The sequence below is a fragment of the Denticeps clupeoides genome, chromosome 1 (assembly GCF_900700375.1).
Source record: "Denticeps clupeoides chromosome 1, fDenClu1.1, whole genome shotgun sequence".
NCBI classification, from domain to species: Eukaryota; Metazoa; Chordata; class Actinopteri; order Clupeiformes; family Denticipitidae; genus Denticeps; species Denticeps clupeoides.
The window spans coordinates 28,126,203-28,138,612 of NC_041707.1; the positions used below are offsets into that span (position 1 = coordinate 28,126,203).

At 37.8% G+C, this 12,410-nt stretch overlaps 2 protein-coding genes across 3 annotated transcripts; one reads left to right on the top strand and one right to left on the bottom strand.

Annotated features, from left to right (window-relative positions):
* Positions 1-823: 823 nt before the first annotated feature.
* On the bottom strand, positions 824-2,739 carry gpr135 (G protein-coupled receptor 135). Its single transcript, XM_028992235.1, has one exon. The coding sequence runs from the start codon at positions 2,571-2,573 to the stop codon at positions 1,248-1,250; it is 1,326 nt and encodes a 441-aa protein (XP_028848068.1). The 5' UTR covers positions 2,574-2,739; the 3' UTR covers positions 824-1,247.
* A 579-nt stretch (positions 2,740-3,318) lies between these two features.
* On the top strand, positions 3,319-11,565 carry jkamp (jnk1/mapk8 associated membrane protein). Of its 2 annotated transcripts, none has more exons than XM_028983771.1 (7): positions 3,319-3,445; positions 3,634-3,704; positions 4,716-4,870; positions 5,147-5,353; positions 5,968-6,149; positions 9,888-9,964; positions 10,042-11,565. In XM_028983771.1, exons 1-7 carry the CDS (start codon positions 3,442-3,444, stop codon positions 10,258-10,260), a joined length of 915 nt encoding a protein of 304 aa, XP_028839604.1. In that variant the 5' UTR covers positions 3,319-3,441; the 3' UTR covers positions 10,261-11,565. The 2 variants fall into 2 exon arrangements, with proteins under 2 accessions (XP_028839604.1, XP_028839612.1); XM_028983779.1 differs by having other exon boundaries at positions 3,380-3,521.
* The last annotated feature ends 845 nt before the right edge of the window (positions 11,566-12,410 follow it).

Sequence of the window (12,410 nt, forward strand, 5' to 3'; positions counted from 1 at the left end):
AAATACTGATGTTTACAGAGGAATTATATTTACAAATGCTCATTCTACTGTGTGCTTTTTTAGTTTTTGTCCCTTTGTGGTCAATTTCACCCCTTCACTGTGAAAGTTGTGTTGATTATATCTTTATGTCATATATGTCAGTTAGTTAATTATATGTTTATGTATTCTGTTAAAAATACAAATTGATGTAAAATGCAATGTAGATATTATGTTAGATGACATTATGGTTAGAGTAAAAGGTGTCAGAATCTGTAGCAATAGTAACACCCTGGAATGACAAGTGGAACAATTGTATGCTGCTCGTGAAAGTCCCATTTGGGGTACATATTACAGCATCTCTTCAACCACTATCCTCTCTTTTAGTCAAAGCATTAACCACTTTGTAAACTTTATTTTTATAGCTGACCTCAAGGAGTAAACTTGCCCATTGGGACATACTGTATGTGATTTTGGGCTTTATAAGAAATAAATGTTGTTGTTGATGTAATAGAATAATTTAGTTGGGCATGTGAGCTGTACCATCTAGTGTTGTACATTTGCACATTTAGAGTGCAGATGCAGAATAAGACAGCTGAGCCCTATGTTGTGTAATAAAAACAAACAAACAAACAAAAAGGTCAAGATGTTTCTAGTCATAAAAATGGGTACTGTGTGATATATCCTTGAGATTTTAAATATGCATGAGAAATAATTTAAATTATGTTATTCCGAGATTAACATTTGTAGATACAATTTTCCAAAATTATTATGTGTTTTGTTTATATTAACAAATTACATTAAAATGCACCCTGAACAAGACATTAAGGCATAGGACAATTTAATATAGATGCGTTTTCATATAATTTATTATGTTATTAAATGTCTGTAGAATGAGAAAATAATTCATTATGCTTCATGACTATTTTATGATTCAGAATTTGTTCCTGAAACATGAAGTACACATTCATTTAATTGTAGCATTTTTCTTATGACCATCTCTTGAACCCTGCAAAAATGTTGATGCCTTTATCCATAAAAAATGTATTAACCTGAATGAGGCAGAAGAAAGTCCACATTTAGGGAGTTTATAAGGCAAAGGTAAAAACAAAAATGGAATCTGTTATGTGAAAAAAACTGTTTCACGAATACAGTTCCTTCACAGTGTTGGGCAGCTTGTGTACAAATAACTGTCAAAAAAGCTGTGACTACATATCATACATATTTTAGGTTATGGTCTGTTAAATAAACCATTATGGCAACTGTAAAAATCATAGGCTGGTGTCTGCTGTCTCCACTTTGGACATGGCTGGGTCAGAGGCTGTGTCTGATTGAGTTTCTCTACAAAAGAACACTGCTGGATTTTTACAAGCCCACATGGCCACCTCTCTTCCGTTGGGTGGACTGGAGGACGACATTTGACTGACTGCCCCATGTTGGCTCATGTAGCGGTCTCTGATCCGGTTAGCTCTGGTTCTAACCTCATGTCTCTGGGTGGAAAGGTAGGCAGCTATGTTTCTAGTCCTGTACCCCTCCTCCCGACTCCGTCCCAGCAGCATGGAGATGTTGGGGTTCCTGATGGCGTAAATTAGAGGGTTTATGGCACCATTCGCCCAGGCCATCCAGATAGCAAGCGTGTCCATGGCTGGGCTGACTGAGTAGTCCCCCACAGCAGTGATAATACCCATAAGGCAGTAAGGCCCCCAACAAAATATGATGAAGACTATCATGATGAGCACAGTTGTGGCTGTTCGCATCTCGCTGTAGAAGCGTAGCACGTGTGCATAAGTGGTCACCGGACGTACTCTGATCTCAGAGAGCCGAACAGTCTTGCAGATGTTGTAGTGACAAAAGCACATAAGTGAGAATGGGATGAGGTAGCACACTACAATGAGGGAGATGCTGTAAGAAGCCCCCATTCGTGACGTGACTGAATGGAACACGTACATGCAGTGGTAGAAGCCTCTCTTATGTACCTCTAGATGCTGGAATGGGCCCAGTAGTAGGTACCAGGGAAATGATACAAAAACAGCTGACGTCCAGACTGCCACGAGCAGCAGGATGGCCTTCCTATGGCTGATCTTCTCCTGCGGCTGCCGGACGATGGCGTAGTACCTGTCAAATGCGATCAGGGTCATGGTCAGTGTAGAGATAATGCCGAAGCAAGTGTTGAAGAATCCATTGGCGATGCAGAATTGGTCGCCGAACATCCACTTTCCATCTTGGCTGAAGAGCATGAAGAAGGAAAAAGGCAAGCAAAGCACAGCCGTGAGGAAGTCAGAGAGAGAGAGTGACAGAATGAACGCGTTGGTCACGGTCCTCAGCTGTCTGTGCTTAAGGATGACCAAGACCACCACTACGTTCCCCACGCTGGAGAGCAGGAAAATCGCGAGGAGCAGGAGCGCCTGCGCCGCCACGGCGATGCCCTGGGAGACCGAGTTCCCCGCGTTGCTTTTCACTGGGGTGTGCACTGTCAGGTTTCCACCCAGAACCTGCCTCAAAGTCGCGGTATCCCGCATAAACGCAATCCCGGACGCGTTGTCCGAACCTGTGTCGTTACTTGTGCCGAGAAGGGCGATGAATACAGGGATATCCATTGGGCACGGATTTGGGGTATCCTAGCAATGGAGAGTTATGCATCCCTTCGGGAATAATCCGTTGTTATCTTTGTGCAAAATATTTTACCAAAAATAAGCACGACATAAATCATCCCTCGCTACGTCTGTCTCGCCATTTTCCGTGGTGGCATGACAGTGAAAGCCTTCTCTGTCTGCCTTGCATACAAGCCGAGCCCGTGCACTCCCGCGTGACGTGTATGGCAGTTGCCATGGTAGCATTTTGGCGTAGAGTTTTGGCGTAAATTTACGCATTTCTCATAAATATTAGCCACATCATCAGAAACGTTGTGCGTGTGTTTTAGGTCTCTGTCAGCCGAATCAAGATAATCAATAATTCACTTCACTGTATACATTAAAATATTCTATCCTTTTTTATTTTAATTTGTTAATTCAGTGTAATTAAACCGTTTCAAATGCAACATTGCAACAAAGGAAAGTACAAGTTTTGGAAAACCGAATATCATATTGTCACAGTAAAATTATGTTCGCTTTTGTATTTGTTTATTTTTTACAAGTAAAAACTTCAGAACAATGTGTAGTAATGCCTGTTGCACGGTCCTCCACCATAATACCATGGCAATACTTTACCTCAGTGCAGGCGTAATATTACGCAATCAAATAGATACAATATGTTTCAGAAATTGGACCATGAAAGACGGGATCTATACCCAAGGTGGTGGTGCTGAGCGCAGCCGTTGCAATGCTTCACTCCATTCCATTAGGTGGCGGTAAAGTGTCTGCCACCTATATCAAGACTAAGTCGACGAAGAAGAGGAAGAAGACGACGCAAACCGTGTCCTGTGCAATGTGTCGTGTCTGGTTGATGTTGCGCGTGTAAATTTGCAAAATGAGTATGTAATGTTTGCTTTGAATCTACTAAAGAATATTGTTTAGTGAGCGGCAGTGTTGCCAGGTCTTTCTGATAAGGTAGATTTGATATGAACTAATAGAACTAATCTATTTGATGCTAGTGAACGATAACCTGTATATTGTATATTTTATTTGATATTATGTTTATTTATTCATTTACTTATTTCAGCAGTTGCAATGAGCTCGACCTGTCCAGGCCTGTACTGTGGGAAAATAAATGGATCATTTGGGCAATGTGGGGTAAGTTCACCACAAAGCCTGCTGAAGGATTAGCATATTAATGTAAAAGTTCCCACATTTTTTTCAGGGATCGTGTCCTTCGGCAATCCTTCAGATGGTGACCTTAAAATATTCATAATTAATCTCAACTAGCACACGATATTCCATAATTAATTTGTCAAGATTGAATGTACAGACGGGACCGCACGGTGGCGCAGCAGTTACCGACGTGGCTAAGGTTGTGAGTTCAATTGGATCAATCGATGACTACGTAAATGTTTTTTTTATTTTAGTTCAGATGTCAAGGGCAAAAACAATCGTTTGTATAAATTGGCTAGTGTCAGTATTTATTTAATAGAACTTTTGATTGGGGTATAAATAAATAAGTAAAAGTCTACTAGGGTGATTCGAGTAACAATTTAAAATACACCAGAACCCACAAAGCTGCAACTTACACAGCTGCGCAAACAAATGGTCGGCCAATAAAGCAAACCTATGTTTTAAAGACTTTGCGGTTAATCTGATAAAATGATTTCAGATTGTATCCATGTATTATGAAAGATAATTCTGCTGTCATTGTTGATGTGACATCTGGCCTGTTATAATAGGAAGACCAATTGCACAGATTGGTGTTAACTTCTGGGTCCTCTATTATGCTGACAAAAACTTTTAACGATATCCTAAAGTTTTAGCAAAAAGCAGTTGCTGTGATAGAATGCCACTGTGGGTGGTTTTTTTTTCCAAGTTTGATGTATTGGAAGTAGTGCGGGATCCACAGTTGACTTTTTTTGTTGCATTAGAAGTTTAGATTGAATCATATATATGATTGTGCACTTGAAATGAAGAAAGCAGCATTGTATGGTAAAAATCTGAAATATATACAAATATAACATAGAAATAACTCAAAATGATTAAACAAATCCTTCCACCCCAATAAAAAGAAAGTTCAAAGAAATCACTGGTGTCACAGGTGTATTTTCAAAGTATTTTATTTTGTGGTTCTTAGTTACAGAGTTTTCTTATACTTCATAGGTATGTCCACGTGGGGAGAGAACTAACCTGGAGAAGATATGTGAGAAATGTATGGAGACTCCTGAGCTGTATGACTGGCTATACCTGGGCTTCATGGCAATGCTTCCACTCGTTCTGCACTGGTTTTTTATAGAGTGGTATTCAGGGAAGAAAAGGTAACATTTCTAGGAAAGTCTTTGTATGAAATTTTTATTTCTGCTCTTTTGATAAGCATGTTTTCCTCTGAGAAAATGAATAGGTTATTGACTCTGGGTTTATGCAGACATTAATCCTGGTCTTGGCTTTGGGAAATTACTCCATCATGTAGGAAATCAATCAAAGAGTTCCAAAGAAACAAACGTATTCATTTATTACACATTTTAAGTAAAGTTTTAAAAAACAGCCTAAATACAGACAAGTTTCCTTAAATATAAAACCCCTCTTTGTTGCAGTTCAAGTGCAGTTTTCCAGCACATCACAGCACTGTTTGAGTGCAGTGCAGCATCTGTTGTGACACTACTCGTGAATGACCCTGTTGGCCAGTTGTCCATTCGTTCCTGCCGAGTTCAGATGCTGTCAGACTGGTACACCATGTTGTACAACCCAAGCCCAGACTATGTCACTACCCTGCACTGTACCCAGGAAGCAGTGTTTCCACTGTAAGTACTGTCTGGTTGTTTCATGGGGGACAAGAATTAAGTTCATTTAAATGAACATAAGCCAAATACGTTACCCAATTAATTAATAGCTTTACACACATCGCATTTAGCATCACAGTGCGCGCTAAAGCTGCCATCAGTTGGCCAATTTCTGGGAAGGGTCAGAAGAATAAGCAACTTTTTCATTCACAGCACTACAGCGAACCATGTACTGCTTGAAAGGCAAAAGTTGCTGAACTTGTCTCAACAATGCGCACTCATTTTGTATCCATGTTTATTATTTACATTATAGTGGACACGTGCAAAAAAAAAAAAAAAAAAAATATATTTTCTTTAATTTGCACAGTCTTCACTGACTGTGTGTCTATGTGAATATGCACTTTATTTTTCATAAGTATATATTTCATTTCAGTAGTCCACAACAAGCATCATGACTTAGTGACTGACTGGGAAATTTAATTTCTTATTTTCAGTCTTATGCATTTTATCTTTTGGTATCCACTAGAGTACTAACACTGCCCTAGCTGTGTTGGTGTGGGTACCTGTGCCGCCCAAAGACAGTTCATACCGTTGCTGAAATCCATGCACAGAGCTGTGTTTCTCTTTGTTCCTAGGTATACCATTGTGCTAATCTACTACGCCTTCTGCCTGGTGTCTATGATGATGCTGCGTCCCCTTCTGGTCAAAAAGATTGCATGTGGTTTGGGGAAGACAGACCGCTTCAAAAGCATATATGCTGCTCTCTATTTCTTCCCCATCCTCACTGTGCTCCAGGCTGTTGGAGGAGGCCTACTCTGTGAGTCCATTTTTAGAATAAAACTTACAGTATGAGGATGGATATGTATTTGACCTAAACACTGAGCCTACTGGGAAATTACTTAGATTCTCTGTTGTTTGCAAAACATTTTGTGCTAGGACAAATTGACGGAGTGTGAGTATGGGAGCCTTGATGGTTAATTTGAACCATCTGTACAGTAACTCTTTGCAGGAGTAATATATGATCGCATAGTTTCTGAATATAATTTTGGCACTGTATGTTTTACATGTAGTCATGTGGCAAATTGTATAACTTCAAATTACACATTTTTTCCTCTGATTTCTTTAACCAGAGGTGAGAGAGCTTTATTGGTTATGTCATGTCAGGTGGCTTTTTATTTTATTTTTTTGTAATAGACTTTGATTAAATCATTAAATGTAGTGGTTCAGTATCAACAAGGTAACCTGCGGTTGTGTATAATCAGTCCCTCCAGGATATTGTGATCACGATAATTAATGCAAAATCAACCAGGGATTCACCAATCCAGCTTCAATACCTGGTATTTGCATATTGACCAATCCTGAGTACCAATCTCATACTAGTAATTAAAGAATTATCTGTTTTACTGTTGGGAGGAGACTGAGATTAATGTGTTATGCTTAAAACCAAGTTCTGGTACCAGTGGCAGCATTGGTTTGCGGCCATTAAAATCCTTTAAATACTTGCTAAAGATGTACAGTAGTGGTGTGTGATACTGCAAGGTTTGATCCAATACCCAGTAAAACAGGTTCGGAAATTGCAAATACCAATACTGATACTTTTTTGATAACTAAATTGTTAAATCTGAATGAATTTTCATGACATTTTAGATTATTTTGTTCTTTTATTTCTTTTTCTTCTTATGTTGGCTGACCGGCGGGTAGACGCCGCATTACGAGCTGCATCGTACGTCAACGTCGCCGCCATATTGCGATAGGCTCTGCTGTGGAGTGAAGTGCATAAAAATGCCTCACTCTTGTGCTGCTTGGGGCTGTACAAACCGCTGTACGCTCCAAAGCAGATCCCGGGGATTACTTTCATAGGTAAGGCTGGACAATTGTTTTGAATATATTTGGCCATTATAAAATCCTGTTTTATAAGTCTTAACCTTAGCTAAGCTAGGGAAGCTATGCAATCCTGTGTTCAAGTCAGCCTCCAATCAACGTTTTGGCTAAACGTAGGCATTAACTATTTAGACTGTTCTTAGCTGTTTAGTTAACTTTTCTGAAACTTTGAAGGTTTCCTAAAGAAATTCACCAAGTTTACAAATCTTAACCTTAGCTAAGTTAACAAAGCTATGCATCCCTGTGTTCAAGTCAGCCTCCAAACAACGTTTTGGTTAAACGTAAGAACTATAATACGGGATTTTATAATGGCCAAATATAATCAAAACAGTTGTTTAGCCTTACCAGGGTTTGTTGTTCGACAGTAAAGTAAAGAGTTTTTTGTGATTATTTAATTTAGTAGAATATTGTATTTTGAAAGCACTGGGCATTTCAAGTTGTTATAAGTAGTTTGTATGTTTCACTTTGAAATTAAATATTTCACTATTAGTAATTTGTATGCCAATTTTTTATTTATATACAAGCAAGTGCCCTTTAACATATCGCAATTGCATATCGCAATATTGATCTCAATAATTGCAATATGTCTTTTTTTTTTTTTTTTTCCCCCAAATCGTGCAGCCCTACTCCCACATATTTTAAACTACATTCATGAATGTAGCTGGCTTATTAGGAGGCTTGTTGGCACAATACGTAATTGTGTGTAAGTGGCCAATTTCATGTTTGCATTGTAGAGGAGCGAGGATAAATCTTAATTTGCCGCACGTCAGCGGATTATGACAAGACATCTGGGCCAATAATCACCAGGTTCAAGATGCTATTTATCATTTTAACAGATTAACAGCAAAGTCTTTAAAACATAGGTTTGCTTTATTGGCCGACCATTCGTTTGTGCAGCTGTGTAAGTTGCAGCTTTGTGGGTCCTGGTGTATTTTAAATTGTGTCTCAAATCACCCTAGTAGACTCTTACTTATTTATTTATACCCCAATCAAAAGATAAGACCGTAAAAAAAAATGTGATTCATCCATGAATCTCTTTTATTATGAGAGCTTTTGTCCAGGAACAATAACTTATTAACAGTGCAACCTTAGAAAAAAATCCTTTCTGCACACACTAGTTTTGAAAACATTCCGAGGTGTTTGTTGACAAGTACGCTCAGAGATAGGAAGTTTGGTGCATTGGTGGAAAACAAGGTAGTGGATCCCGAACTTCTCTTGACCTCTCTTCTGTGTACCTGCACAGTTCAACTAGGGAATCTGCAGTTGAGATGCAATTCAGTGATAAGTGAAGCTTTTACAATGTCAACATTGGCAGAGTTGTGGTGTGCCAGGTTTGTAAATTAAAATAAAATAATTAAATTTAAGTAGATGCGAACAGCAAGACCATAAAACATTTCAACAGCCCGGAAACAATGGTGACATTGTGTTGACAACTTATCACCTAGCTTGCTACCTCACTGTGTGCACCGTGTGCTGTGCTGCTGTGTATCACATGTGACAATCACTTCACTTTACCTTGGTGTTCAGAGGTTTCAGGGTTTCTGAAAAACAGTGACACCAGAGGAACCACCTTTTAAACTAAAACTGTTTGAATTAGTTTGTATTCACTGAATTTATGCTGCTTTTGAATTTCCTTAAGAACCAACAGGAAGGTGGCAATTCTAATTTTTTTGCCATCCTGTTTTAGTCTAGTCTTTGTGTCAAGCTGTCATTTTATTAGTCTTAGTCACTTTCATACACCTTTTAGTCGTCAAGTTTCAGTCGACTAAAAATCTGAGCATTTTAGTCAGAATTATCCATGAAAATTTTAGTATAGTTTTAGTGAAATAAACTTGTATTTTAATCTAGTAGAAGTACCCAGTAAAAATACTTTTTTCATTTCATCAAACCCATTTCATAATTAAAACCAGGTTATTATTAAATTATTGTTACCTTATAGACTCAAGAATATATGACATCCATCCATGAACGACGCTCTGGTTTATTCCATATCAACCGCACATTTTGTTTTCTTTTCCACTTCACTGTAAATAAAGTGCATCCAAAGATTGCTTTGGCATTTTTACCCAGCCACCTGTTCATCAATCAGTTGTTTCCTGAAATCTGAACCATATTTAGTCTCATTTTTATTAGTCAACAATATTACATGAAATATTTTGTTATAGTTAATATCACATGGCCAGCATTTACATCTTCATTATGTCAAAAATATTTGTTAAGGAAGATAGTCATAAATCTTTTTGACTAAAACAACACTAGTGGCAGGTGTTGTTAGACGGACCAATTATACTGTTTTTATACTGTTTTGCAACCATTAGCACTCTCACTGATGATCACACTCTTCTGCCACCATACTAGTCATTTTTTTTAACTTTGTGTTTGTGGACAACCATACATCATAGCAAAAACTGGACACTTTGTGCAACAATAAATAACCCATCTTAGGAAGAACATTAAAAAGCCTGGACAGCTAGCTAGTCAGGGTGAGCCTTGAAAAAGTTGTACTTTAATAAATTCAAAGTATGTGCAAAAAAACATTGATCTAATAATACACCCTGCAGTTGCTGAAATATTCTGTTTATTTTGAGTATGTCTTTTCAATTAAGTATTTTTTTTTAAGGTGGCCAATGGCAGGGGAATTTAAGATGGTTCTAACTTTGAAATTGTTTTGCAGACTATGCTTTTCCATACATCATCTTTGTGCTGTCCTTGGTAACACTGGCAGTGTACATGTCTGCTTCAGAGATCCAGGTAAAATGCTTAAAATCACACAATTGTTCAGATTTGCTCTTATACTTTATTTATACTCATTTTCTTTCACATTTCAGACTTTCAAAAACATTATTGCAAAGAAGAAGAGAGTGGTTGTACTACTTAGCCATTGGCTTCTACACGCTTATGGAATTATCTCCATTTCTCGTTTGGACAAGCTAGAACAAGACCTTCCCCTACTGGCTCTTGTTCCAGGCCCTGCCCTCTTTTACCTCCTAACAGCACGGTTTACAGAGCCTAGTAGGATTCTGTCAGAAGGGGGAAATGGGCATTGAGCTAATCAGGTTCCCTTCCCTCTGCTTGTACTGTAATAGGCTTCTATCAATGTAATGGTAGGCTCTTCAGAGAGATCGAACTATTGTTATTAACGTGAAGTTATAGGCATGAACTCAGGCACTGGATAGGATGAATGGTAACAGCTTTGATTGAAAATGGGCACTGAAGAAATTCATGAAGCCTGACATAAGTGTAGAAAGTAATTTATTTAAAACATATTCCCAGGGGATGTACATTGACAAATAAAATATTTCTGCATATTTATTGTCCATATTTGCATACATTCTAAATGCAGAACACTACTATATGAAATTATTAAAATTTATTTGTTCTGTTTTCTTTTACAAATTCATGCATGCAAAGGCTAATGACATGCAGGTACTGAGGACTGTAACCAACTGACTGGGTCTGACAGTCCAAAAAGTCCATCCTCATTCTTTAAATGTCTGTTATCAACAGTGTTCCCCTCTAAAAATTGCAATATTATGGAGAACTACACATGCCACAATGATGTAACAGGTAAAGGGTCTTAGTCTAGTTAGTCACGCAAATCTTCTCTACTGTTTAAGTGCCTGTTTTATGGTCACCTGCAATAAGTAGCAATTGTAACAGGCAGATCTAATATGTGAGAAGAGTGAATGGGCAGAATTACTGAATTACATGGCACCGGCTGTCTATTGTGCTCTGCCAGTAACACTGTCTGAAGATGGCCCATAAGGAATTGGCAATCTCATTTATTTAATTATTTTCAGATGTAAATGCACAGTTTAAAAAAAAATAGCAATTGCATTTAATTCATATAAACACCCCTAACAAGGTTAATGTGGGCAATTTTATTATCAGATGTAATTTGTACATTGTTTAGATTTGTGGCTTAACATTTTGAAAAGTCCCAGAGCTTTTCAAAATGTAAAAATAGCTGTTTTTTGCCTGCATTGCTTTTAAATTTCCCTGTAAATTATTGCTCTTGTTTCTGTGATTTCTTTGCTGTTAAAATAGAATGCAGCTAGATAAATGTATGTAATTTGAATCTTGCATGTCATTTAGCATAAATTGATACAATCTCTTAAAAGGGTGTTTGTAAAAGCACAACCTGCTCACTTTTTAATAATTTCATTGTAATAATATACTGTAGAAATAAATGTTGTATTGGCCTGAATATAACATTAATTAATCTACAAAGTGTACACTTTGTCTAGGTGATCTTGATCTTTGTCTTTAGTGTCCTTGGTGACCTCATCAACCTCTTTAGCTTCCTCAAGTAAACAGTGTTATGTATGCTTAAAAACAATTTAATGCATTGTTGTTGGCTGTTTGTTGTTTTTATTATATATATACATCATTTATGTCTTTGCTCTGCAGATTGATCTGCTATCTAGACCAGCCATGACAGGCGCCGGGGAGCAGTGTGTGTGGACTGTACTTTGCTTAGTGGCATCTTTGTAATCCGGGATTCGAAACGGCAACCTTCTGATAACGGTTCTGCTTCATTACTAGGCCGCCACTACAGTAGGCAGTGGTCCTACAGTGGCTAGAAATGACGATAGGTTTGCAGAGTGCTTAGGCCTTTTTATTTCTCTGTTTATCTCTCTCCTCCTCCTCATTAGCATTTAAAGCTACACACACCAAAAAGGCACTGGCTCAAAGTTGCTGTAATTCTGCACCATGGCTGAATTTCAGAAAAAGACTTCAGATATAGTATTATGGACCACTAAGATCTACAGTCATGTGAGAAAATTAGGACACCCCATTAGCTCTTTATTAGGAAATGTTCACATATCAATGTCCAATCATGTTTTATGTATTTCTGGGAAAGAAAGTGACTTAATTACAATTAAGCAATACAAAATGTAACTTTTTTTACACATAAAAAAAAAAAGATATGAACAAAAATTTGGAGGAAAAAGGTAGGACACCCTACACCCTTCTATCCACTTTCTGTCTTCTATCTACTTTCTGCTTTGACAAATTCAATTTCCCACTTGTGGGACTAATAAAGGTTTATCTCATCTTATACAGGGAGTGCAGAAGTATTAGTCAAATGAGTATTTTGTCCACATCCTCTTCATGCATGTTGTCATACTCCAAGCTGTATAGGCTCGAAAGCCTACTACCAATTAAGCATATTAGGTGATGTGCATCTCTGTAA

What these genes read in the sequence shown, in the direction of transcription:
- gpr135 (XM_028992235.1), bottom strand. Translation starts at nt 2,573, where the DNA reads ATGGATATCCCTGTATTCATCGCCCTTCTCGGCACAAGTAACGACACA.
- jkamp (XM_028983771.1), top strand. An exon ending in GATCATTTGGGCAATGTGGG is followed by an intron (nt 3,705 to 4,715) that starts GTAAGTTCACCA and finishes TATACTTCATAG; the next exon opens with GTATGTCCACGTGGGGAGAG. An exon ending in TGTCTGCTTCAGAGATCCAG is followed by an intron (nt 9,965 to 10,041) that starts GTAAAATGCTTA and finishes TTCACATTTCAG; the next exon opens with ACTTTCAAAAACATTATTGC.